The sequence below is a fragment of the Callospermophilus lateralis genome, chromosome 18, assembly GCF_048772815.1.
Source record: "Callospermophilus lateralis isolate mCalLat2 chromosome 18, mCalLat2.hap1, whole genome shotgun sequence".
NCBI lineage: Eukaryota > Metazoa > Chordata > Mammalia > Rodentia > Sciuridae > Callospermophilus > Callospermophilus lateralis.
In genome coordinates, this window is record NC_135322.1 from 54,711,070 (window position 1) to 54,738,646 (window position 27,577).

The following is a 27,577-nucleotide window of genomic DNA, read 5'->3' on the forward strand; positions in this document are numbered from 1 at the left end:
AACAAGCAAACTGATGAGCAGATTACAGAGGAAGTTCAGAGGGAAAAATTCCTGATTTTATATATGTACCTAGGGCCAGGGTTGTGGCTCAGTGTAGAGCACTTGCCTAGCATGTGTGAGGCACTGGGTTCGATCCCTGGAACCACATAGAAATAAATAAGAGTATGTACTTATCACATAACTTTCCTAGCTTTATATTTGTATACATGACCAAGGTAACCCCACATCATGTATGACCACAAGAGTGGGAACCTAAATGTCATACTTTATTTATATTCATATATAAATATGCATTCTACTGTCATGTATTATTAAAAATGAAAAATAAAAATATTTTTAAAATAGAGTATGCACCTATGAAACCCGAGTTAGGAGGGTTAGAACAAGGAGCCACTGCTCATCTATCTATGCTGTGTATTTGACTGACAGAATGGATTTATGGCCATAGGAAAAAATAAGTCCTGGAATAATGCTTCCTAAATGTAATTCAGAAGTATATCTCCTATGCAATCTATACATTAAGGGAAAAAAAGATGGATTAGGAATCTTCTCTACATTGGACTGCTCAAAGGCCACGTATAATCACCTCCTTCTGGATTCTTACCAAATGCCATTTGTAGATGACAGAAAAGTTGCTCGATTTATGTAAACAATGTTTTACTTCATGACATTCCGAAAGCAAGTGAGCTCAGGTTTCTTCGGGTTCAATGCTCAGGATTGCCTGAAAGATTAGGGCTTCCCACACAGGCAGGCGGAGGAATTTCCAACTGGGGGACTGGAACATTTCTGAAACTGGGCCACTTCTGGCTGATGGGCTCTCAGTGATCCTTCCTTTTATTCCCAAGGCCCTCTGAAATCTACTCAAGATGTGCACTGTAGACACCCCACCCCATGTGCTTTAGGGTGCAACACACACTGACAGGTCCCAAGGGAAGGCTAGTATTGGGATCATCTATTTTCGTTGACCCTTCATAGTAGTCAAGGACTTTCTCAAGAAGTGAAGGAAGCTTTGTTTAATGAGACTGCCCAGATGGAAGCCATGCTAAATCCAATCATTCTAAGACTTCAAGAGTACAAGGGAGCTTAGACTGGGAAAAGACATCAACCACCACTCTCAGTATCCAATGGGAACAGTGGGTAGACATCCACCTGCATAGCAAAGAATCAGGAAAACTAAAAGAAATCACAGGGGAGCCTGTGTTAGGAGGCCACAGGTTATCAGAAATCCAGATAGAAACCTGAAAGGAAGGAGTGGGCTCAGTTTTTGCTCTAATTCACACTCAAATCTCCCACCTGAATTCTCATTCATAGAAAAAGAAACACAGATGCCAGCCACCTTAAAAACTAGGTTTGCATTTCTGGGCAGGTTCCAAGTGACAGAATTTAGGAGTCATATTGAATCCAACCTGGCCCCACCTTAACTTATCTTCCTCCCTCCCACAAATAACATTGTACAAAACTGTATTTACAGGAAAACAAGTTAAAAATTAAGGGTGTGTACAAAAGTAGAAGAGAGCCAAATATCAATGCAGAGATGGTTTCAGGAATAGAGCATCGGGTTGGGACAATGTATCATGTGCTGGGCAGGGAGAAGTGAGTGAATCTGTGCCAATTTTAGGGGGAACCAGTCATTCCAAGGGAAGAGTTGAGGGGAGAGAGCTACTGGCTTTAATATTACAGCCTTAAATATCCAGTCACCTTTCTCCTGCCATATAGCAGAAGACGGGTGGTAATGATGGTGGTAAGGGTCAAAAATAGTGTCTCTGGTAAGCCCACAGGTACAGCAAGGGCTCAGAAGGCATAACGGGTCCGGATATCCTCAAGCTTCTTGGACACCTCAGGTGGGGTTCGGTCCAGTTCTTCAGAGACATTCTTTTGCTTATTGGGCTCCATGGAGTTGAACTGCTCACAGAGGTCTCCATCAATCACATTCTGAGACATGCAAGAATAAGAGAAAGAAAAAGGTTTGATACTCAAAGAAAAAGGCATATGCTAAAGCAGCAGCTGCAGAGAGAACTTTTTCTTCTCCCTGAGATACCTGAGTAGCTGGAATTCAGACTGAAAAAACCCAGTACAGCTACTTCTCTGGCTATGGCCTGCCCTGTGAGAAGAGGGCTCAGAATATCACTAACCATGAATCCCTATCATTGCCTCCTCTATCAATCCACTCACTCACTTCTCCACTCAGGACTACTCTTTTAAGAAGCAGAAGCCCAGAGAAAAGACCAGGTGAATAGGCTGAGAAACCTACCTTAACAGGGAAATAATAGGAACGAAAGCTAAGGTGGTCCCGCCCACAAAGCGGGGGATGCTCAGACCTCAGGTGCATTTCCACGTGTTGGAAGAAGTCATGGTCCTGGTGGAAGAAACAAAGAATCTGTCACTGATTAAAAAAAAAATGATTTCAACTGCTAGTCTATAGTTTCCACAAGCACAATGAACAAATGAGCCACTGATTTTTACCATCTGAACAGACAGTGAACATCTCACCACTCTTCTGATGGTCACAGGTTTTTCCGTTATAACAAGAGAGCTAAAGTCCAAAATAGACCTCATTGTATTTGTAATACAAGAGAGACTGTCATTTGCTAACAGTGGCCTGTGAGGTCAGATTCCTGGCTAGAATGACTTGAACCAAATTTAGCCAATTCCATAAGACAATGAGTCCCCCAAAGGACAACATTCCATCATTTCTAGTCTGTAGAAGTCCATTTCTGGGGCTTTAGCCTGAGAATAACCTATACCCAAATCAGAATTAGTATTATATAAATTAAATGATTTTGCTCAGGGGGTAAAAATTCAGGATTCCTATTCTCCCAGGCACTTGTAACTGTAACCTTATAATTACAAATAAAGATACATAAATGGACTTTCCCTCTTAGGCAGATTCAACACTAGAAAGGCCAAGGCCAAAACCATGTGGGGGAATCTCACCTCATGGGATGTGAATGGGACAAGGATGCCAATTCCACCTGATAAGGTGGTATAGACAAGTGATTCTGAACCTCCAGGGATCAACGTAGTCTTCTGTAATGACAGCACTGTCTCCCCAACATGGTAGTTCATGATCACCTCTGCCTGCAAGTCAAAAACAAACTAGTAACTATATGTGCTCTCTGGAGCCTGTTCTGGCTTCCTGTGGGCAAGCAGTGCCTCCAGGAACATTTAACCACCTTTTTCTGGGACAGAACTAGGGATTACACCCAGGGATGCCCTACTACTAAGCAAAATCACCAGCCCTTTCCATTTTAAAATTCTGAAACAGGGTCTTGCTAAGTTGTTTAAACCTGCAATCCTTAGTTGGCCTTAAACTTGCAATCTTCCTGCCTTAGCCTCCCAGAGTTAGTTGAGATTCCAGTTATGCCACTCTACCTAGCACATTTCATTATCTTTTAAAATTGAAAAATTGCCAAATGCAATGGCACCTGCCTGTAATATCAGTGACTTGGAGGCTAAAGCAGGAGGATCAAAGTTCGAGACCAGCCTCAGCAACTTAGTGAGACCCTGTCTCAAAATTAAAAAAAAAAAAGAAGAAAGTTTAAAAATATAATTCAGTGGCTAAGCACCCCTGGTTTAGTTGCCAGTACCAAAACTAGTTAATTAATTTAATCCAAAAATTACTGAAATCTAAAAACACTTTTTTACATTCCTTCATTATTTTAAACCTTGGTGCCTCAAAACATACTGAGGTTAGATAATTTCTCGTAAACAATTATCATATACAAACCTTTTGGTTAAATTATTAAGTTTACAATTAAAAAAAAGAAGGGGCTAGGGTTGTGGCTCAGCAGTAGAGCACTCACTTTGCATGTGTAAGACCCTGGGTTCGATTCTCAGCACCACAAAAAAAATAAATAAGTGAAATAAAAGTATTGTGTCCAACTACAACTAAAAAAAAAAAAAAAAAAGAAAGAAAGAAAACCACATAAAAATTACAAACAACAGCTATCACTAGGTTGTTCTCTAAAACAGATCTGTCTTCAAAAAGTCCAGAGATCTCTATTAAAGTATATGCCTATAGAAGATGAGCAAAGTTCAAGACCCAGAGAAGAGGTGGCTAATACTGGGAATGAACCTTATGTCCATATTTTTCAAGGACCTCACTGTTCTCCAAATAGATTTTTACTGATTGACAGAATGTCTCAGAAAAATTCCTATTTTAAACTCATAAAGAACATTCAAGAGAACATTCAGCAGTCAGGTGCATTGTGGATAATCCGATCAAGACTCTTTCTTCAGTGAGGGCAAGAGGGAAGGTGGTGAACTTATCTTTCACTTGGGCCCTTTGTGCAATCTTACCTTTTGTGAGGCCCCGTTGAGCAAGCCCCGGTCCCACAGGGCTTTGTTTCCTGTGGGATCCTCATCCACTTCATCATTGGTGTTAGGTGGGAGCCTCACCTATAAGGAAGTAACACAAATCATAGGGATGGGACCTGTACCTGCTCCCCTGGATCAAAAAGCAATATGCTTGCCTGGGTCCTTTTAAGCAAGAAACTACCTAGGAAAACTATCTAGACAGATGCCGGAGCCCAAATATCCTGCTCTGGCGAGCTGTGTTTGAGGTGTGAGAAATCCAAGAGAACCAAGCTTTAAGCAAGGTTCAGCACAAAAAGAACAAAACTAGACCACAGATTACAAACAAAAGAAGTCAGGCCTGGGCAAGCTAAGATTCTACCAAAAGGTAAAAATAAATATTATCCATTAGTTCAAACAAAACCTATCAATATTATATTACATTCTATGGAAAGGAAGGAAGTGACCATGGGGTTTGGAGTGGATGTCAAAAGACTGGTAAGAAGATCAGAAAGATTTTTGTTTTTAGAATTAGCTTTAGCAGGACCGAATCTTATACCCATGTTTACTTCCCGTATTAGAGATCATAATCCTGGCTCTTTGGCTATGTCAACACCACAAACCAAACTTAACTTTCCTATACATCACAGTAACCAAAGTAAATAACAACTCACCACACAAATGTTACCAAACTTGTCTGCTCCAGCCACAGTGTCATAGTCTAGGAGGCTAGCTGTAGTGACCCACCGGGGGTAGGTGTCATCAGCAAAAATGATGAGCTGGTTCTCATTACGCTTGTAGCGAACCCAGATGAAACTTTCTTGGACATCAGACACAATTACTCTATGTCCAATAGTCTGGATTCCAGATATATAATTGGCAATATGCTGGGGGGAAAAAAAAACAAGATCAGAAATGAATTCTGGTATTCAAACCTACAGAAAATTGAGGCTGGGGTTGTGGCTCAGAGATAGAATGCTTGCCTAGCTATGTAAGAGGCACTGGGTTCAATCCTCAGCACCACATAAAAGTATATTGTGTCCACCTATAATTAAAAAATAAATATTTTTAAAAAATATTTTTTTAGTTGTTGATGGATCTTTATTTTATTTGCTTGTTTATATGCGGTGCTGGGAATCGAACGCAGTGCCTCACATGTATGAGGCAAGCACTCTATTGCTGAGCCACAACTCCAGCCCAAAAAATATTTAAAAAAAAAAAAAAGAACCTACAGAAAAATCCAGCTTTCTCTGACTAGAACATACATAGGGTATGCAGAAAAGTACACATCAAAAGAATAGCAGACAGCAATAAATGCCTAGAAGGTAGGGAGAAGAATGAGGTTTTTTTAAAAAAATATTTTTTAGTTGTAGATGGACACAATACCTTTGTTTTATTTATTTTTTATGTGGTACTGAGGATCAAACTTAGTGCCTTACACACATGCTAGGCAGGCGCTCTACCACTGAGCCACAACCCCAGCCCAATAATAGTGAAAATACATGTCTAAATTCCTTATAAGAAATAAGAATAAAAAGCTGGTTCTTGGTTTGAATGAGATCATCTACTTCTGCCCTTCTCAAGACTTAAGAAGTCTAATTCTGAGGGTGGAATAGGGGAATAATATGGTTCTAATAAAGTCACGACTTCAAGAATCAGTGTCCATTACCCCAACAATGCTCCCTCTTGCCTCATAGCTAGGTCCTAGCCTCCACACCAGAATATTTACCTTATTCTCACATTTTCGGAGTAACTTCTTTTTCCCCAGGTCGTAGACTCGCAAAAGCTTCCCCACACCAATCAACACCCTCCCTTGAAATGGAGCAATGGCAGCAGGGACTTCTTCCACTGGAGTCTTTTGAGAGAAAAAAACAGGTCATACACCTGTCAGAACACACACCCCTTCAACTCAGAACTGCCTGCTTCTATGGGCACCTGTCAGGAAAATAGACAGCAAGTGACTCTATGTATCTTTGCTCATGAGAGAAATAAACCATATATGCAGGAGTCTCCATGAAACAGCATCTTTGGGTAAATAGATCCTATATAATGCATTTCACCTAGCAAGTGGCTCAATGCCACAAATGTGAAGTCTGGTGCCTGATGAGTGCTGTCCTCAGCCTATGCTAGGTTTAACTGCCACCATGAAATTTAACAGTTAAGTTTCAACATCTGAGAAGTGACTGAGGTTTATGGAGGGATGGAAAAAGAATGCTAGTGAAAAGTGACAGTTATGAGAGACAGACAGTAAGTTTAACACAAAGAATGGTCTGTGAAGTGATTAACTCCAAGAAGACACTCCTCATGGTAGGACTGAGGGAGTAATTTATCATTTATATTTTAAGACATGTCTATACAGTTCAGAGGCATTAACTATATTTATACTGTTATGCAACTATCACCACATCATCTCCAGATTTTTTATCCTCCCAAACAGAAACTCTGTTTTTATTAAATGGTAACTTCCCAGAATATTAATTGTTTAAAACTGCTAAATTTTGGTCACGAACTGCTGCTTGCTGAGTGAGACAGTAAACAAGGAGGTGATTCAGTGTGCATCTATCTTCCCACTGTGGGTGGTTAGCACCCAGGCTTCTTCTTGGATCTAGGCACTGGTGTATCACTAAAGCACGACCTCAGCATTATCTCTGTGCTGCCGAGATGGATTAGAATCAATGAGCTGATCCCCAAAAGATCTGACTCATAAGTTCAGCAAAAGTGGAGAATCTAAGAGTCAGGGAATCACTGGCTGATTCGTACCTTGTGCAAAAACTCCAGTTTTTCCCCATTGTTCACAAGCTTGTAAGTATAGACAAAACCTCCTGCCACAGATCGAGGGTTGAGTATCAGGTCCTTAGCCACACCCACCAGCACATACCAGTCTTCACCAGTGTTGGAGAACCTACACACAGCCACACTACAAAAACAAAAAGAAAGATGCAAGAGTCAGGCATTAGTCAAAACCCAAAGAATTCTGGTACCTGCCTAACAAATCCTGAACTGTCCTAAGCTCCTTACCTAAAAGCTGCCTCATTCTGTTCCAGCTGGACAAGATCCAGGGTGTTTCCCTGAATAGGATTCATCACCCGGATCACAGAAGCCCATTGCCCATTGCCAGCCTTGGGAGCTCCAAAAATGGATTCAGGGAGGTTTTCATTGAGGAATGCTGCTGCCATTTCTGCAGCTAGCTCCCGTTCATCCTCTCCTGCTGCTTCCACCATTTCCTAAATCCAAAAAGAAAAGAGTCAGTGTGTTCAGAGGTGAGAAGTGGGTAAGCAGCAAGAACATTAGAGGGGAAGCTTAACACATAAAATAGCAAAGACTGTTGTTATCTAAAATCTGGATTTCCCAAAGGAAAGATTCAAGGGAAAGATGCACTGATGAGAGGACGTACAAAGATCACTACCTGGATCACTACCACCAAGTTAAATTTGAGAAGAAAATGCCAAAAGAATATACCAGTTGTAGCAAATATTAGTGGTCTGAGAAATGTGAAAATGAAAACCTCCATTTTTATATCTAGATTACTTCATATCCCTTGCTAAGACTATTAATCTCCTCTCTTTCAGGCTGGATCCAGTTCTACATGGTTATGATTATTTGGTTTTTGCTAGGAAATGGTTTCTGGAAAGAGCTGGTATTGTGGGGAAATCTGAAAGCTGTTTCCTCTGGGTTCAAATCCAGGAAACATTTAACACAACCTATTTTGGAAGTTCAAGGACTGAAGAACTCTTCCTTAGTGGAAGTGGAATCCTGAATAACCCAGGTTAGTATTTTAATACTCAGCCACAAGAAGTACCCAGGCACGCCTTTAAACTGAACCACAGAAGTCAGACACATCACCTCTGCCATCTGCTGCTTTCTCTGAGCTTTTGTAGCCTCAGTATAGGCATTGTGGTCTGTCTCAATAATGATAAGGTTGTTGCTCTCAGGGTGGATGACAAATTTCCTGGGTGTGTACTGAAGTGGAAAGGCTACTTGATTGAAGACAGCACCAAGTTTCTCCAATGCCAAAATCCTAAGATGAAAAGCAAAGGATTAACAGGTCATTCACTCAGGACCTAGAAACTGATGCTGAAATGGACCATGATCAGTGATAGTAAACACAAACCCCTGAAGCTTTAATGTTGCCATTACACAATTCAAAAAGACAGTAAGCTAGAAGATTCCACATAGTGAATAAGGAAATCCAGAAGGGCCATCCCCTTCAGCAATTTTACACTGATTTTGGTATCTAACATTGAAACACGTTATGATCATCAAAGATATTTATCACTCCAGTGATAATGTGATAGTGAAAGGCAGAATCTCTTCTTTTACTGACAAATCCAGAAATAAGGAGCACTAAAATTCTAAATTTGTTGTAAAGCACTGCAATTACCTAACGTGGTATTAGGCTGATCATGTTTTTTTTTTTCCCCCTGAAATTTTTTAATTGTAGATGGACGCAATACCTTTATTATATTTATTTTTATGTGGTGCTGAGGATTGAACCCAGGGCCTCACACATGCTATGCGAGTGCTCTACCGTTGAGCCACAACCCCAGCTCCTATTTATTTATTTTTGTGTGGTGCTGAGGTTTGAACCCAGTGCTTCACATGTGCTAGGCAAGCGCTCTATCACTGAGCTATAATCCCAGCCCACTGATCATGTTTTTAAAAATAGATGGTACTATTCTGAATGAAAATCACCATAGCTTTAAGAAACTCATAGACAATCCAAGAGATAGCAAGTAAGGGAATACAAACTTCTGTCCAACAGGACATAGAAACACAAATCCAAGCCAAACTATGTGTAAAAACAAGGAGAACGTAGGCACTCTTAAAAAATAGTGACTAGATTTCTAATGATGTACCTTTAGTCACAGTTTAAATATTTTCTGCATTAAAACATAAAAACCTACAAAGGATAAAATAGAAGATTATAGTAGATATGAAATGCCAAATAAAATTCTAGAAGTTGAAAAGAGGTTCAGAGTTAAACTACAAATTGACTGAGCCCTCAAACCTGAGAAAGGTTTAAGAATTAGAAAGACAATGATCTCAGAAGATCTTAGACAATATGGCACAGGGAGTAGTTTTCTAAAATGTCAAGTGAGGGGTGGGGATGTAGCTCAAGCGGTAGCGTGCTCGCCTGGCATGTGTGCGGCCCGGGTTCGATCCTCAGCACCACATACAAACAAAGAGGCTGTGTCCGCCAAAAACTGAAAAATAAATGTTAAAATTCTCTCTCTCTTTAAAAAAAAAAAATTTAAAAAAAAGTCAAGTGAATATAACCTTTGATCCAGTAACTCCACTTCTAAGAATGATATAACACTCTAGCAATAAAACAATATGGAAGTCATATAATATTTACATTGATTTCCAAGATGTACTATAAAATGAGAAAAACATGGTGTGAATAGTGGATGTAGTAAGCTCTCTACGAAAACAAAAGAAAAAAAGAAAACATACACATATTCATTAGGATATGCTTAAAACTCCGGTATGAAGACAACATACAAGAACCAGTAATTCAGTTGTCTGAGAGGAGAGGACTAACTAACGACATGCTTGGAAAGAAGACATCCATTTTTCAAATCATGAAGCTGGGGACAGTGGCACATGCCAGTAACTCCAGCTGAGGCTGAGGCAGAAGGATCACATGTTAAAGGCCAGCCTGGGTAACTAAGTTAAGATTCAGTCTCAATATAAAATTGAAGGGGCTGGCGATGGAGCTCAGTGATAGAACACTTGCCGAGCATGTGTTAGGCTCTGGAAATATTGTGAATAAATGAATAAATAGGGCTGGGAATGTAGCTCAGAGATAGAGCACCCCTGGGTTTAATCCCAGAAACACACACACACACACACCACACACCTGAAACAAAAACTAACAATACCTCCTCTCCAAGCTAGGGCCTTCAGAGTCATTTAAAACGTCACTCAAATCTTTTTCTTTCCATTTCTTCACTGAGTCTCTCTATGAGGGCTAAAAATAATGGTACTGCTATCTATGTACTTAGGGTAATTCAACGATGTATAGAACTGCTAATTCTCAAGAAGGTAAGCAGTGTTTAAAGGTTATATACCTTTTGTAAAAGGTTTTAATAGAAATGAGAATGGGTACTCTATAACTGGCATTCTTTCTAAACTCAATTACCCATTTGATTATATACCCTCTCCCTCAGTCCCTACCCTCACATATCACTGGGACTATCCTGTGTGGCCATGACTATAAGCTACAGTCCACTGGATGATGTGGTGAACAAATTATAAGACTTGCCTCTAGGGAATTCACATCTCGACCAGTCACCAGTACACAAGAAATTAAACGGTAACTAAAAATCAAAAGTCAAAAGACTTTTTATTTTTGGCTAGATATGGTGACACACGCACGCCTGTAATCCCAGAGGTTCAGGAGGCTGAGTCAAAGTTCAAGGCCAGCCTAATAAAAACAAGAGATCATGTTTTACATGTAAACAGAAATAACACATACATACACAGACGCCCACCCCCAAATAAATCCTCCAAAACTCTGAGGAAGAGCCAGTATCAAGCAGGACCTGGTCATATAATTGAAGAATTACCCAGAATGCAGCAGAATCAGAAATAGAATATGAAAGGGGATGGGGCCTGAAAGACAAAGAAGGACAGAATGAGAAGATTTCAAATATCTAATCCGAATTCCAAAAGAACAGAAATGAGAAAATTAAAACTTTTCAGGTAAAACAAAACAAAACCAACAGAGAGAAAAAATATAAGCCAATCTAGATAAAGTCCCTAAGAACTACAGAAAACATCAAAAAACAATAACAACAGACCACATCCGGTCTGACCATAGTCCTAAAATCCAACAATGGAAGATAGCAGGAAACTCTCCCAAAGTGCTAAGACAGCCAACCCAGAAGCACAGAGCATAAAACAAAATAAAAACATTTTCTTATTCACATTAATATTGATGGTATTTCCACTCTGTGCACACCCAAGTTCTCTGAGTAGTAATTACCATGTTCCTTTATTTGTGGAGAAACAAATTCAAGTATTTCACAAATACCTAATTATAAAATGAACCATCTAAATATCAAAAATTATCATTCTATCAAGAAAAAAATTAAGTATGCCATAAAGAAAACAAACAAACAAAAAAAATCACAATTTTTGATCCCATTGTTCTCATTTTCCTGTGATCTAACTCACAACTACAAGGCCTATAGAGCACAGACTCTAAGCAGAAAGGAAACCTGTCCTCAAAAGGACACACACAAAACTAGACCACAGATGTTCTCATGCTATATTGCTTCTTGGAAAATACAAAGTTACCCAGCATTTGTCTAAGAGGAAGCATGAGCTATTGGTGATAATTAATACTTTGGGTAGTTTTCAGATACACTTTTAAACAATTATTTTAAAAATAATTAGCCTTCAGTGTTACAAAGGACACCATCAAGAAAATGAAAGAAAACTCCAGAGAATAGGAAAAAACATTCAAATCATGCATTTGATAGGAGTCTTATATCTAAAATATATAAAGAACTCACAATTTGCTTTGGTTTGGATGTTGAATGTCCCCCAAAGGCTCATATGATAAAAGCCTGGTTCTAGGGTGGTGCTTTTGGGAAGTGGTAGAATCTTTAGGAGGTAGAACCTAGTAGGAGATCTTTAGGTCACTAAGTTGTGAACCAGAAGGGGATTATGAGACCCTGGACTCCTCCTTGCTCTTTTTCCTTCCAGGCTTACAATGTAAGCAGTTTTGCTCTGCCACATGATTCCACAACAATATGCTGCCTCACCACAAGCCCAAATCAATGGGGCCAACCAATTACAGACTAGAACTTATAAAACTGTGAGCCAAAATAAACCTTTTCTAAGTTGATTATCTTATGTGTTTTGTTATAGTAATAGAAAACTAACACAATTTAATAATGAAAGGACAACAACCCAATTTAAAAAATGGCCAAGTGGGGCTGGGGATGTGGCTCAAGTGGTAGCGCGCCCTTCTGGCATGCGTGTGGCCTGGGTTCGATCCTCAGCACCACATACAAAACAAAGATGTTGTGTCTGCCAAAAACTAAGAGATAAAATTAAAAAAAAATTTAAAATAAATAAATAAAAAATGGCCAATAGATGTGAACAGACATTAAGAAAAATAGCCAAAAACCATGAAAATATGCTTGCTATTAGTCATCAGAAACATACAACTCTAAATCATGATACACTTCACACTCAGCAAGATGGCTAGACTCAAAAGTCGTAATGAAAGTGTGTGTTTGCAAGAATATGGAGAAATTGGAACCCTCATACCTTGGCTAGTAGAAATGTAAAACGGTTCAGCCACTTTGAAAAGCCATCTGGCAGTTTCTCAAAAAGTTTTTAAAAGAGTTCATATTACCTATCAATTCCACTTTTGCATTTCAGAGAAAAATAAAAACCTATGTCCACACAAAAATTCATATGTGAATGTTTATAGCAGTGGCCTTCTCTTAAAGAAGTTAAGGGAAGTGGGGGGGGGGCAGTTCCTGTTAGGAGAAAGTCTGGAGATTATCTAAATCTAGAGCAATTCAGGAGTTAGGGACTATAGATGAGACCCAGGTGGAACCATGACAGGCAGAGACATAAAGGAGAAGTATTTCAAGGGCAAGTGCAGAGATTTAAAATAAACAAATAATAATAAGGAATATATGACAGAATGCAGGAAGATTAAGTCTGCTGGAAAAGGTATATAAAAATGCCAAAAGTTAAGACAATAGCTACGAATAAATCCTAAAAGCTGTTGCAAAAGAGCAAGTTCACTTAAAGAATAACAGTTTTATCTTTTATTTTTTATCAAGAGGGCTACACTAGTTTCATTGTGAACAACCAAGAGTAATAATCAGGAGATGAACAACTTCAATGTCTTAAAAACTTATAGCTGGGTGCAGTGGTACACATTTGTAATCCCAGGTACGGAGGAAGCCAAAGCAGGAGAATCACAACCTTAGCAACTTGGCAATCACAACTTAGCAACTTATCTTAATAAGAATAGAATATATTTGACTCTTAAAAGTCAATGCTGTTGGGCTGGGGTCATAGCTCATTGGTAGAGTGCTTGCCTAGCACCCCTGAGGCACTGGGATCGATCCTAGCACACTAAAAAACAAAGCAAAACAAACTTAATAAACAAAATAAAGGTATTGTGTCTATCTACAACTAAAAAAAAAAGTTAATACTGTAAGAACAATAGCTTCCAAATAGCTTGCAAAAGGCCTAAATAACTTACATTGAGTTCAAACTTTCAGATATAATACTGCAAATGACAAGAGTCCAAAATAGTTATCAATAATCGGACCCTGCTGGGGTTGTGGCTTAGTGGTAGAGTGCTTCCCAAGCATGTGAGACATTGGGTCAATCTTCAGCACACATAAAAACAAAGAAAGAAGAAATCAATAAAGAAAGAAAGTCTAAAAAAAATAAACTAATCCAATGGCATTGCCTGTCCCTTTTGCTGGAAAACAAAATCTTAATCTGAACACTGGACAGTAGCGCTAAGTATTATAACTTGGCCCTGAAAGTTTAAACAGAAGCTAAAACTCCCAACATTGAAACTTGGCTTCCAGGTACTTAAATTCTGAGCCCAAAGAAGGTTTCACTTGCAACACACTAGTCTCACGGTGAAGAGCTGGCTCTCTGCCATCTCTCCACAACCTCCTCCAACACCAGCAAAAAGGCTTTCTGCTAGGCTGGGGCTATAAACCAGTGGCAGAGCAATTGCCTAGCACATGTGAGACACTGTGTTCAATCCTCTGCACCACATAAAAATAAATAAATAAATAAAAGTATTGGGTCTATCTACAATTAAAAATATTTAAAACAACAACAACAAAAAAATGCTTTCTGCTGACCTCCAAACCTGGAACGCACTCACCTCAGGGTATTGGTGGAGATAGCCACAATGCCCTCAGGACACTGTTCAGAGGCAAAACCAGATGCAAATTCCAGGGTCTCATAAGACAGGGGAGTGAGATGAAAGCGAGACTGGTAAGAATAGCTTAACCAAGAGCGGCTTGACATGGCCAATACCTGAGGAGAGAAAAACACTTTCATTGAGCTTGGGAAAAATTCATACATGGTAGGCTGACCAAATATCCTAACCTAAATTTCAGCCCACAGAATATTGAGACCTAAAAGGAAATTTTTTAAAAAGGAAGTAGTAATGATGATATATGATAAATCCATGGGCTACCAGCTGCATGACCTAAGCTAATTATTACTACATCTCACTGAGCCTGTTTTCATAGGAATAGGAATACTATTATAGTTAAAAAAAAAAAAAAAGAAAAGTAATTCTTAATAGTGTTGGGATTGAACCCAGAGCCTCACCCATGCAAGGCAAGCACTCTTCCACTGAGCTACATCCCCAGCCCCAGCTGTAAGAATAAAATGAGATAACATTAAGAACTGGCAGAGCTTCAGCAAACTACTACTCTTAACTACAAAGGATACATTTTCCAATCTCTTTAACATTAGGTAGTAAATCATGATACTATGAGCCTGGGGTAAATTAGACAATTCATGGCTAATGGTGACCTGGGTGGGAGGTTTCCAACTATCCCCAGCCCAAGGGCAAAAGGGATCAATATTCCAATTTCCCTAAAACCAGATTATGCCACAGTGCCATGGAATCCCTGTTAGGAAGTTCTAAGTTAAGGGACCCAAGAATTTTCACATCTAATCAAGATAGAACTGATATCATATCAATTATATACTGGTGAATTAGTGAAAGAGGGATTTTTTTTTTCAGCTGGTATCACTAATAACATCTGTATATGCTGCCTGCCCCACTTTATTACTTACTGCCTCCTGGCCTTGCATCCGGACTCGGAAGAGTTTCACAGGACGGGACCCCAGGTACCTAGTGCGAGTATCAGACAGGTCTCCAGTGACAGGGTCTAGGACAGTTCTCAGCAGCACACCGTTCTAATCAAAAGAAGAGGAGTGGGTGAGCTTACTTACAATGTAAGCTTATCAGATATGATGAGGAAATCTCCCTCTTAGCTACTTTCAGAGCAGATAAAAGGAAAATGGCTTAGTGGTTTAAAAAAAAAAAAAAAAAACCTAAGCATCAGTCATTCATTCATTCTTTCAATAAATCACTCATTCAAATAGTTAAACATCTACTAAATGAAAAATATACTTATTCTTCACTATATACGCTATGCTTTTTTTTTTTTTAAATCATGAATGTTAAAATCTCTTTTATAATTTTAAAATAGATCCAGAGTTTAAAAATCCCAGGCCCATGGAGTATGGTCTTTATACACCATTTTCTCTAAAATGAACAAGGTTCCTAAAAGAAATGACTGATTCAAGACTGAGGCAAGAATGTTCCAGATTCGTGTGGGACATCTTATTGTGCAAGAAGGCAAAACAGTGGGGTCATGTTAAAAGAACAAAGGAAAAAACTTCAAAGGGGAACTTCCAGTTGTCTAAAATTAGACAATTTAACAACAAAACGATAGCATAGTTTGAAGAACAAATATACAAAACCCCACAAAATCATGTTACTTTAAAAAGGAAAAACCAGAATACCCACTTCATCAGTCCCCTCTGGAGACAGACTGTTACGGCCCTAACTCCTTAACTCTGGATACAAATGAACAAAGAGGAAAAATGAAGTACTGATCTTTTCCTGCATAGACTACATTTAGGATAAGCAAATGAATCTCATTTTGTCTTTAGAGAAGAATTCCATCCAATTAAATATAGAAAGAAATTAGAAAATCATTTTCCAACCCCCCAATGAAATAATCAATCTAGGAAATATGTATCAATAACTATTAAGTTTAAAAGCTAAAGGGAAGCTTTAAAACATAATACAAACATTTCAACATCAATAGAATTGGGACAACTAGATATTCCTGTATCTAATGTGATGCAATAGGAAACAAATAGCACCATCGCTGAACTATTCTTATCACCTCAAATTAAATCTGAATTAAACAAATATTGTGATCTGTACTAGCCAGTCCTATAGCCATTAAACATCAAAAGTGTGGCTAGTCAGAACTGATATACGCTGTTAAGTTTAAAGTATCAAATACCAGAGTGCTTGCCTCCCATGCACAAGGCCATGGGTTCAATCCCTAGCATCACAAAAACAAAAAAAAAGTATCAAATACCAGATTTCAAAAGACTTAGTTCAGGGGTTGGGGTTGTGGCTTGGCACGGGTTCGATCCTTAGCACCACATAAAAATAAATAATGGTTTAAAAAAAAAAAAAAAGTAAATTCTACAAGAAAAATTATCTGGTCTCTTAAAAAAAAGAATAGGGGTGGGACAGTTATTGTGAGACTTTAAAAGACAGGAAACAGCTGGGTGTGGTGGTATGTCCGTAATCCCAGAAACTTGGGAGGCTGAGGTAGGAGGATCATGAGTTCAAAGCCAGCCTCAGCAATTTAGCACAGCCCTAACAACTTAGTGTGACCCTCTCAAAACAAAAAATTTTAAAAGGGCAGGGTGCTAGGGTTGTGGTTCAGTGGCAAAGTGCCCCTTGATGTAATCCCAGGTACTGGGGAAAAAAAAAAAAAAGACAGAAAGCAAATGCAAATTATGAACTGTTCTATTGAAATCTTGAGTAGATCCAATTATATGGCCACTCTTTTATGGCAAAAACTATAACACAGACAAAGTATCACATGATAGTAAGGAATACAAGATTTTTGCTGGGTGTGAGAATATTAGTGCTTTAAGAAAACATCTGTTAAAGGTACTTTCATCAAGTATTTGAAAATGAAAAATGACTCATTATCTTGGATTTGCTTTAAAATACTCCAGGAAAAAGAGGGAAAGAAGACGTATTACACTAGTCTAAGTTTTGTTTATGCTTGAAAACTTCTTAAAAAAAAAAAAAAAGTAAATTTAAGGGGTTGGGATTGTGGCTCATGGATACAGTGCTTGCCTAGCATGTGTGAGATACTGGGTTCGATCCTCAGCACCACAAATTAAATAAAATAAAGGTACTGTGTCCAACAATAGTTTAATTTTTTTTTTTTTTTTTTAAGTAAATTGAAAAAGCAAAAATACGGGCTGGGGCTGAGCGTAGAGTACTCACCTAGCACATGTAAGGACCTAGGGGTTCAAGCTTTAGCACCATATATAAATAAATAAAATAAAGGTGTTGTGTCCAACTACCACTAAAAAATAAATATTAAAAAAAAAAAAAAAAAAGCAAAAATATGCTCTGTGCAGTGGTATAAACCTGTAATCCAAGCGGCTCGGGGGGCCAAGGCAGGAGGACTGCAAGCTTGAGGCCAGCCTCAGCAAAAGCAAGGTGCTAAGCAACTCAGAGAAATCCTGTCTCTAAATAAAATACAAAATAGGGTTGGGGATGTGGCTCAGTGCCCGAGTTCAATTTCTGGTATTAAAAAAAAAAAAAAAAAAAAAAAAAAAAAGGCAAGAATATCTAGGTTAAATTAATTAATGTGTTCATGTAAATAATAGTTAAGGAAAATAAAAAGTACATAATCAAGAGCCCCAACACTCTCGTATCCTTAGGTTCCTACTTTTAATATGACATGAAGAGCTCAGATCCTTTGACAACAAGGAACATGTAGGGATCCTTTATCGCGAGAGAAGTCAATTAGGAACCCTAAGGTATTGATTTTAAAAAGCTGAATATTGTGGGGACTGTATGTGACTCAAAGATCCCCCTCAGTGGTACAGAGCTTGCCTAGCATGCATGAGGCCTGGGTTCAATCCCTAGCAACACACACACACACACACACACACATAAAAAAAAAAAAAAAAAAGAAGCAGCAAATGTAGATTTTAGGGCCCAGGTGTTCAGATTCCAACCAGAAGATCCTTGAAATTGAGGGTGTCACTCACTGAGGGGTCCAGGGAGATGATTCTGATAGTATTGTCCACCAGTCCCACAGCCAGAAAGTGAGACCGCTGCTCTCCAGGGAGCACATTAGCCAGTTCTGACCCAGAACAGGGAAAGCAAGGTGTTTTTAATCAAATGTAAAAATACTTTTTTTTGTGTGTTCTAATCAAAGTGCTGAGAAAAGTACAGCCCAGAACAACACTGTTCACTTCTCATAAGTTGGCATCTGAAATTCTGGGCACAAAAATGCCTTTATTGGACAAAGGAGTGTGTAAAACCTACATAAGTCCTGACAACAACAATGTCAACCTCTGGATCTCTTACCTGCAGTCCAATGTTTAGGTAGAGGAAGCCAATAGAGCCCCTCTCACCCAGTTCGTCCTGCTTCTCGGTCCCACCCATTTCCACAATACACAAGGACTCAGGCTGAGCTGGGAGAGCTTGCATGCTCAAAGGTTGCAAACAGTCCTGGGGTTGGGGGTAGGGAGGACAGAAAAATCATTAAAAACAGGAAATGACCAATTTGGAAAAAAACATTCAGAAAAATTTAATGCTAGCATTGAAGGAAGAACCTTCTTGTGGGCAGAGAAAACTCCAGGAATGAGAGGATAGTGCATTGTTAATTTTAACTAAATCTCAGAATAAGCTCTGAAAAATATTGTTTTTCTCCTTTCATCAAAACAGATAATGTAAGAGCAAATAAGTAATGGGCACCTCTCTGAAAGTTATCTAAGGCCTGGAAGCAAGTAAAATTCCTTCCATATATAGTCTTGGGGTTTTTAGTACAAAAGACTCAAGTATTAGCTAAAAGAAACATTCAGTAGTTTCAGATCAACATTCTCAACCACAGCACAAGACTCCTAAAGTATGCTGCTATGATAATCAAGAGAAGCAGCAGGTACAGGGCTAGTGGTATAGTTCAGTGGTACAGAGCTTGCCTAGCATGCATGAGGCCCTGGGTTCAATCCCTAGCACCACACACACCCCCACCCCACCCCCAAAAAAGAGTAGCAGCAAATATAGATTTTAGGATCCAGGTGTTCAGATTCCAACCAGAAGATCCTTGAAATTGAGGGTGTCACTCACTGAGGGGTCCAGGGAGATGATTCTGACAGTATTGTCCACCAGTCCCACAGCCAGGAAGCGAGAACGCTGCTCTCCAGGGGGCACATTAGCCAGACTCATGCACACCACATCTGCTGACATCTCCTTCCGCTCAGTGTACTCATTCAGCTGTCCTGACTACATAAGGGAAAACAAAGTTAGTTCAGAAACTACAGAGATGGGTCTAGATGCTCCAATTCACACCAAAATCCTCATCCAGGGAAGGGAGACAGGTGTTAGGTTTCTTTCTGACTCTTCCCACTCCCCTTATATATTCAGTGACCAACAATTTCTCAACCTAAGAACCCAAGACAATATTTAACAAGCAGACAGCAAGCAAAATTAATGTGTCTGAGTAAGAAAAGAAACGAGAACTTTAACAAACTTAATGTGCCACCACAGTCCTAAGGAAACAGAAATATAAAAAATGTTTAAGCTGTTCATGAAAATACTTTGGGAGAAAGGGAATTCAAATATGATGATTAAAAACAAAAAAGTCTCAGGGTGGGGATATAGCTCAGCTGACAGAGTGCTTGCCACGCACAAGGCCCTGGGTTCGATCCCCAGCACCACTAAATAAATAAATACAAAGAAATCTCAATTCCTAACCAAAACAACAAAGAAATTTCAACCACACTAGAAACTCCTTAAGAGCAAGATAGTTTAGTATTGCCAAACAGACTTCCATACAGAAGAGGAAAAGAAAATTTCCCTAATAGATTAAGATGGTAGAAAACAAAGCTCTACCAAATATTTGTTGGAAAAGTAGGTGTAAAATGCTGAGGGATCAAGTGTTTTACTCCTAGGAGGTAATCTTCCAACTCCAATAGAATTAAACATCAATTTCCTCCTTTTTTCTCCCTTGGAAAGGGCGAGATTGGTTTGTGGACAATCACATTCCCTCATTGTCTTTCTTGTGAATGCACTCTAGATGCCTGGATGACAATTCTCCACTTTACCTCTGGACCATATACTAAGTCCCATATGAACTGTAAAATAACATACGGGATCCATCTCAAAATAGACCAGCTCTCCTCCTGTCAGGGCAATCACCACTTGTCGCTGGTTCACTGCACACTTCACAATTGTTTTCTTTCCAGGGGTCTTCCATTCATTGACTCTCTTATCTGCTCGAATGTGCCGAATACCATCTGGATAAACCTGGAGTCAGGAAAGGAAGGAAACCTGACCTTAGTGATTTGACTCATCACTCAGAATGATCCCTAGACCTGTCAGATCTGTCATCCCTGGTAGATCTAGAGCCACTGCATTTGAGGCACCAACTGGAGTTAGTAAGTCCAGAGAAGGATAACTTTTTAAAGTTTATGTTTTGCAATGTCCACTTTGAAGAAGTTCAAAACTCATCAACAAAATAAGTATTAAAATCTTTAATAGCTGGGAAAAGTGGGGCATGCCTGTAATCTCACTAACTTGGGAGCCTGAGATAAGAAAACCGCAAATTCAAGGCAGTCTCAGCGAATCAGTGAGACTGTCTCAAAAAAAGAAAAAGTAAAAATGAAGAAAAAAAAAAAAAGTAGTGGGGAGATGGTTGGGGATGTAGCTCAGTGGCAGAATACCCCTGGATTCGCATGAAAAAAATAAATGAAAACTTTATATAGAGATGGAGCTCTGAAGCAACTATAGAAATGGCAAAGAGGAATATTATGTTTCAAAATTCTCTAAGTGAATAGTTAAGCTGGTAAAAATCTGAAAAATCCAATTCTTGGTGTGGTTCTATATTTTGATAAAATAGCAAGTCCCTCCCTAAGGCTTTTGGTGGAGAGAGACCTGAATGCAGTTGCCTATATAGCACAACAAAGGCAAAGAAATGAGAAAACAAGCTTAGCAAGTAAGCTCTGAGAATTCTCACCTGTACCAAGGCATCATCTCCTAACAAGGAGCAGGACAAGGTTGGGGTGGTACCCAGGAACCCAGAGTCAGTCACTTCTTCTACAGTCTCTCCAATAGACAGTACAAGGGTGGCATTCACGAAAGACACAATGATGTAGGCATCAAACTCATCTGGAAAAAGAAAGGAAGGAGTTGGTCAGCTAAGAACTCCTCAGAATTAAAAAGTCAAATGACACATAAGAGTTTTAAGAATTCTTCCAAGGCATTTCTATGTATGGTCAGCATAGACACAAAGCACAAAATGATCCAAAAGACAACTGAGCACCATAGAGGCTACATATAAATGCCTCAATGCGTTGAATACAAATATTTTTCTCAGCATCTTTGAAAATTAGTACTCTGAGATATTTTCTAGAGAAATGAGAGAGGACAATGTAAGGGAATCAAACCATGAAGAAATCTTTACTACTAGTACTAGTACTACTACTATATATGTCGAGCTAGAGCATGTTTTGACAGTTCCCAATAGCTAGAAGAAATATTCCTTAAAACTAGGAAAGATCCCTAACTTTTCCAGAAGAAGCTAATGTAGGAATATAAGCTCTAATGAATGAAACAGAGATTACTTAAACCTTCATGTGATTAAGTTAGTCTAGGACTGGAAATTGAGAGAGTCCTAGTCCCATTGGGAATGATGTAAGAACACCAAATAAGCAGGAAATGGGGGAGGGGATATGTTTATATTATCATTCTTTGACCCCTCTGGTTTTTCACTATTTAAAAATACAACCCAGTGATCATGACCAATCCTATTAGGGTTTGTTTTTCAAAATGAAATGTAGTTGGATAAACAAACACTAATGAGATTCTCAAGGAGGTCAGAGACCTGAAGTATACAGGCAACCCCAAAAGTTTCCTCTGCAGATTCCATAGTTAAAGGCCATCTACTTCCCAAATTACAACATAAAACAGCTTCTGTGTCTCCCACATCCAACAATGTTTGGCATAAAACTTCATAAATGTTGAATAAAGGCATATCTTTTTTTAAAAAGAAGAGTTGAGATTAGCAATCAGATGAACAAAGGACAGAACAAGACAAGGGACTAAATTGGAGTGGGCTATCTCACTCTTAAGAATGGAAGCTATGGGACCTTGTTGTAAGAACTCAGTACCATTGGGCTGGCTGATTCTATGACACATTTTTGGTTTTGACTGCTCTAAGTTGAAAGTTTCAGATAAACTAAAGTTACTAGATTAGTTCAGCAGAATCAGCGTTTTTTATAGGAGGGGTCAGGTGAAGATACATCATTTATATAGCCCACAGTAGTGTTCTGACCTATTAGCAGGACATAAAATCAATCTAGGGGCTGGCAAACACCACATTATAACAGAAATAATTTTGAGGCTGCTTCACATTGTAAGGGCAAGTACTTTTTGGCAAAACTTCTGTTTCAGCTAATAATAGTACGTGTACTATAGTAGCTAAAAACCAGGGATCAAAAACCCTTCCCAATGCATGTTTTACTGCCTAGACCAAGAATCCACAGGGTACAGGTTCAATTTCCAAATCATGAATACTAGTGAAGAAGTCACTTTTTTGTTGTTGTTGTTGTTTTGTTTTTCCCCATACTGGGGATTGAACCCCAGTATGGGAAAAATTTATATTTCTCATACATGCTACGCAAGTGCTTTACCACAAAACTACAATGCCACCCCCTATTTAAAATTTTATTTTGAGGAGCTAGGTTGTAGCTCAGTGGTAGAGTGTTTACCACATATAGATAAATTAATAAATAATAAAATGAAAGTCTCATTGACAACTAAAAATAAATAATTTTTTGAAAAACTTATATAATTTTTTTTTTTTTAAAATTTTGAGTCAGGGTCTCAATAAGTTGCCCAGGCTGACTTCAAACTTGCAATCCCCTTGCATCAGTCTCCTAAGCAGCTGGGATTATAGGTGTGTGCCACTGCACACAGCTGATACTTGGTTTTTGGTTATTTTGATATTATTATCAACATATATCAAAAGCTTTGGGAACATCTTATAAAACAGTTTTAAAAGACTAGGTACTATTCATGATCATAAAACGAAAAAGGTTAGAGATGTTCCTAAAGTAGAGGTCTTAATTGTTTTCAACAAAACCAAACCAATCTCCACATGACTCTAAGCTTGGAAATTTTAATACAGTTCTTAGTTTTGACTGAAAATTTCTGTCATGTAATTACTAAAACATAATATCTTAAAAGCTATGTCAGAGAAAGTTAAAGCCAACAACAGGGGGCTCTAACAGGCAATAATTTGCAGTCTTTTGTTTGAACAAAGGGGAAAAAATAGGCTTCCAGAAGCTAGACCATACAACTTTTGACTCACATGCAAAAGAATGGGAGGTCAGAAGGAGAAGGCATGCCTGGGTTTGTACTTTTACCTCTAACCAAAGTACCAGATTGCTCAGACATAAGAAAATACTCAGTCAATTTAAACAGGGTCATACTTTGGCTTGACAGTTCAGGTAGAAAAGCAATGACTGGATGTCTAAAAGATGCTTTTCATCACAGATTTCCTCAAAATATCTATTATCCTGTGAATACCAAGTACACTGTTACTTCTACCCTTTCCAATCTCCAGCTTAGAAAGACCTGCAGCATAGCAGATACTCTTTTATGTCCTAGGGAGATTACAGATTAAAAGTTGGTATTCAGTACAAAGCCAACCTTTTAATTATAAGTTAAATGACTTAGAAACTATAAATATCCACATTGCCTTTTTCTAGGGGTTTCAAATTTCATGAAGAACGTTATTTCATATCTCAGTGAAGAATGTCCTAGGATATGAAAACATGTCTTTAGGTCTCAGTTCAGTAGGACTTCTCTCTTAATAATACTGAAACATCCTACAGAAGGAAATGCTTCATTCTACTCCCTTGCCTTAAGGATTTAAGGGTTGACAAGCAGTTCACTCTCAAGGATAAAGAGAGAGCCATCCAGATGATTTCAATTTCACTATACTCAAAGTACCTGGTATTTATCTTGTCTTAGCACAGTCCTGAATATACTCTCCAGATCCTAATTTTTCAGTGTACATCTGAAATGGTCAACTCCAAGACAGAGTGTGAAGCTACAATTTGCTAGCTACAGCCTTAGTCAGTTTATCAAATGACAAATTAGTTAAGTTTTCCAAAATCTGTGGGGGAAAGTGGAGAAATTGATTCCTGCCTCAAACCAGCTGATACACAAGCAAATGGGTGTACATCATTATAATGCACATCAACACCCAACTGCAAAGTTACACTGAGAGACATCATTAGGGCAGCCTCAATATATTATGCAGGTCCCTCTCCCTAGTTAAACTATAAGGCCCCAGAGTAGACCCTAGCAGTAGGTACACACCTGTGGTGATCAGCACCTTCACCAGCCACCTGTGGAAGAGAAAAAAAGGCTTGGTATTGGTAGTATGCATCACCAAGTACCAGCCAAGGTTAGTATTTGCCTGAAGACTGCAGCATGTGTGGACAGAGGAGTGCTCAATAGTAAGTTGGGATATCTGGAAAGAAAATGAAGAAAGAGAACCTGACCTATTTCTGTGGGTGACTGTCCAAATTATAGTATCTAAAGAGCAAAATTTAGCAGAAAATAGTCTTTCCCAGGGCTTTGAGATTTAATAGAAGAGGAAATTCAAGTTCCATCATACAATATACTACTTATCACTAACTTAGCAAATGTTTTCTCTTCACAAACTTTTCATAATCTCAAACACACAACCATTCCCTCTCCTCTAACCCCTTCTGGCAACACCGCTGTGCCTATCATAAATCAAAGCATACAATGGTTTTGCTTACTTGTTTTCTTTTATATTTTATTTTTTGTAGTGCTGGATATTGAACCTAGGGTATTGCAGATGCTAGACAAATACTCTACCACTAAGCTACCCCAGCTCCCTTATTGTCATTTGTAGACAGAAAGTCCTTTGAGGCAGGAATTCCATGTTAATATGTTTAATACTCTAAACATATGGTAGGATCTTAAATGACTATAGGATAAAACTACAGACCTTATCCTAAAAGAAACTAGCAAGATCCACATACTCGGCAGGGTGTGGAGGCACATGCCTGTAATCCCAGCGGCTCAGGAGGCTGAGACTGGAGGACCTGGGTTCAAAGCCAGCCTCAGCAATGAGGAGGCACTAAGCAACTCAGTGAGACTCTGTCTCTAAATAAAACACAAAATAGGGCTGGGGATGTGGCCCAGTGGCTGAGTGCCCCTGAATTCAATCCCTAGTACCAAAATCATCATCATCATCATCCATATACTCCCACCAGTGTTGATCAAAATGAGAACTGGTCTAGAATTCAGGATCCATTTCTACTCCTATTACTTGTTATCTTGAGAGTTAACCCTTGGGACTTTCTGCCTCCTTCATAAAATGAGAAGTAACTTTTCTGTAAACCTAAATATGGTTTAAAAATTCATTCAAAAAGTTTAAGGAAAATATGAGGGGGCATACTAGGTTATCTAAAAGTATCTTTCTAATTCAAATAGTCTAGACAATTTTAAAGAGCCATGATATCAACAAGCCACCAAATAAAGGGACATCAATACCAACCAACTTCTTCATACAAACATCTATAAAACACAGAAATCTTTTAAAAACAATTATCCAGTAATTATTTTCCCAGCTAAAATGGGCCTAGAATCCCCCCATCTTTTATTTCCCCTTTCAACTCAATGTGATTCCAACAGATATAATGAAAACAAAATCTACAAAAGTGTGCAGTAATCTAACAGAAAGAGATTTACCTCCTACACATTTCCCAGCTCTCTTAAACTTATTCCATACAACTAGAACATCTAACTTGAAGCAGAATTACAGCTGTTTTCTAGAAAAAGCTCTGTCTGCTGGCCAGGGTGATCTTACTCACCAGCCCCACATTCCTGAGGGAAAAGAGGAAAATGAGGTCTCAGAACAGAAATGACCCAGAGCTCCAAAGTGAACCAAAGAGAAAAATAAGTGAGTTCTACTTCTGTGGGGCTGAAATCCAGTTGTGATGAGACTTCCCTGCTACTGGAGTTCCATGCATTTTCACATTACTTTTAAGGTTTTAGGAAGGTAACCACTTTAACCTAGGAACTCAACTTCCTCTCCTTCCCTACTCCTTCTTTTCCACTCACTCTAATGTTCTGATTTTAATCAACCAATCTTTGCTTTCCTCAAGCACAACTAGAACTAACCAACTAATAACTTCCCCAAGTATCTCAATTTCTAGAATACCACCTTGAATTTCACTGTGGTTTCAGCACAATAAGACAGCACAGCTGATGAAAAATGAATAAGCAACAACTTTTCCTCAACTCACACCTCCTATAGAGATGGAACCAATGCCTTTATTAAAAAAAAAAAAAAAAAAAAAAACTCATGAAAACTATGATACTAAAATGTTTACATAACTAAAACCAACAGCTGTCCTACGTCCCCTTACCCACTTGCACAAACAGTAGTAGCAGATGAAGGCAAACTGATTGGAAGAGCTTCAAAAATATGGTATTGGGTCAAAAGTTTCTGATATAAGATACTAAATGAGATTATATAGAAATATTATAAATGAAGTCTCTTAAGTCTTCTATGTCAGTGCCTCCCAGGCCCTAATTTTGACTACTGAGAAAGGGATGCTTACCTTCAATGTGCCGACGTACTGTCCAGACAGCATTGGGGTTACCAGGTAGCTCAGAAACAGCCATTTCCGACACCTGACAGGAAAGGAGGCAAGTACAAATCTAGTGAGCATGGAACTCAGCTACTTGCTTACTATGCTAGATAATAAGGTCCTAAAAGCAAAAGAATTGTTCACACTGCGCACTAGATTAAAAGGATGGGAAGGAACACCAGTGAAGAAAAGAATCTAAGGTCAAAAAGGTTAGAAATGCTAGTAGTCAGCTGGGCACAGTGGTACACAACTGTAATCCCTGCAACTCAGGAGGTTGAGGTAGGAGGATCACGAGTTCAAAACCAGTCTCAGAAATTTAGTGAGGCCCCTTATAGCTATCTCTTAATAAAATATATAAAAGGGCTGGGGATATGGCTTAGTGTTTAAGCACTACTGGGTTCATTCAATCCCTGGTACAAAAAAAAAAAAAAAAAAAAAACCACTAAACTAGTAGTCCCAATGACATACTTTAGCAAAAAGTCACAGAATGTCTTAGAGAATACAGTTGTTATAGCCAAAACAACATGCTTCCTTTGGAATGGCAATAACCATTGGGAATGAAAGAGGCCAAGGCCACCTAAATTAGTACCTCTTTTCTTTCCCTAGCTCCCATAAGGCCAAATACCGTCTCTCTATGAACCCATTCAAATACTACTTCTTTAGAGAAATTATTCCCTTACCTTCTTATCTGGCAATCATCTCTCCCTCATAAAAATCAATCACCACCTCAGGGCAGTAACTGTTTTGTCTTTCATTCTAGACTCAAATGTCATATACAATCTCA

At 38.7% G+C, this 27,577-nt stretch overlaps 1 protein-coding gene across 2 annotated transcripts in view; it reads right to left on the bottom strand.

The window, feature by feature from the left end:
* Positions 1 to 1,337: 1,337 nt before the first annotated feature.
* Sf3b3 (splicing factor 3b subunit 3) overlaps positions 1,338 to 27,577 on the bottom strand; it is a 46,598-nt gene continuing 20,358 nt past the window's right edge. For both annotated transcript variants that reach the window (XM_076838359.2, XM_076838360.2), the window contains exons 11-26: positions 26,764 to 26,836; positions 21,111 to 21,262; positions 20,246 to 20,401; positions 19,223 to 19,378; positions 18,461 to 18,604; positions 15,106 to 15,228; positions 14,177 to 14,331; positions 8,137 to 8,311; positions 7,312 to 7,517; positions 7,054 to 7,210; positions 6,023 to 6,148; positions 4,968 to 5,180; positions 4,300 to 4,398; positions 2,935 to 3,078; positions 2,252 to 2,356; positions 1,338 to 1,932 (exon numbers count right to left, since the gene is read on the bottom strand). In XM_076838359.2, coding sequence (XP_076694474.1) covers positions 1,792 to 1,932; positions 2,252 to 2,356; positions 2,935 to 3,078; positions 4,300 to 4,398; positions 4,968 to 5,180; positions 6,023 to 6,148; positions 7,054 to 7,210; positions 7,312 to 7,517; positions 8,137 to 8,311; positions 14,177 to 14,331; positions 15,106 to 15,228; positions 18,461 to 18,604; positions 19,223 to 19,378; positions 20,246 to 20,401; positions 21,111 to 21,262; positions 26,764 to 26,836 — 2,325 coding nt within the window. In that variant the 3' untranslated portion in view covers positions 1,338 to 1,791. The remainder of the gene's footprint in view (positions 1,933 to 2,251; positions 2,357 to 2,934; positions 3,079 to 4,299; positions 4,399 to 4,967; positions 5,181 to 6,022; positions 6,149 to 7,053; positions 7,211 to 7,311; positions 7,518 to 8,136; positions 8,312 to 14,176; positions 14,332 to 15,105; positions 15,229 to 18,460; positions 18,605 to 19,222; positions 19,379 to 20,245; positions 20,402 to 21,110; positions 21,263 to 26,763; positions 26,837 to 27,577) is intronic.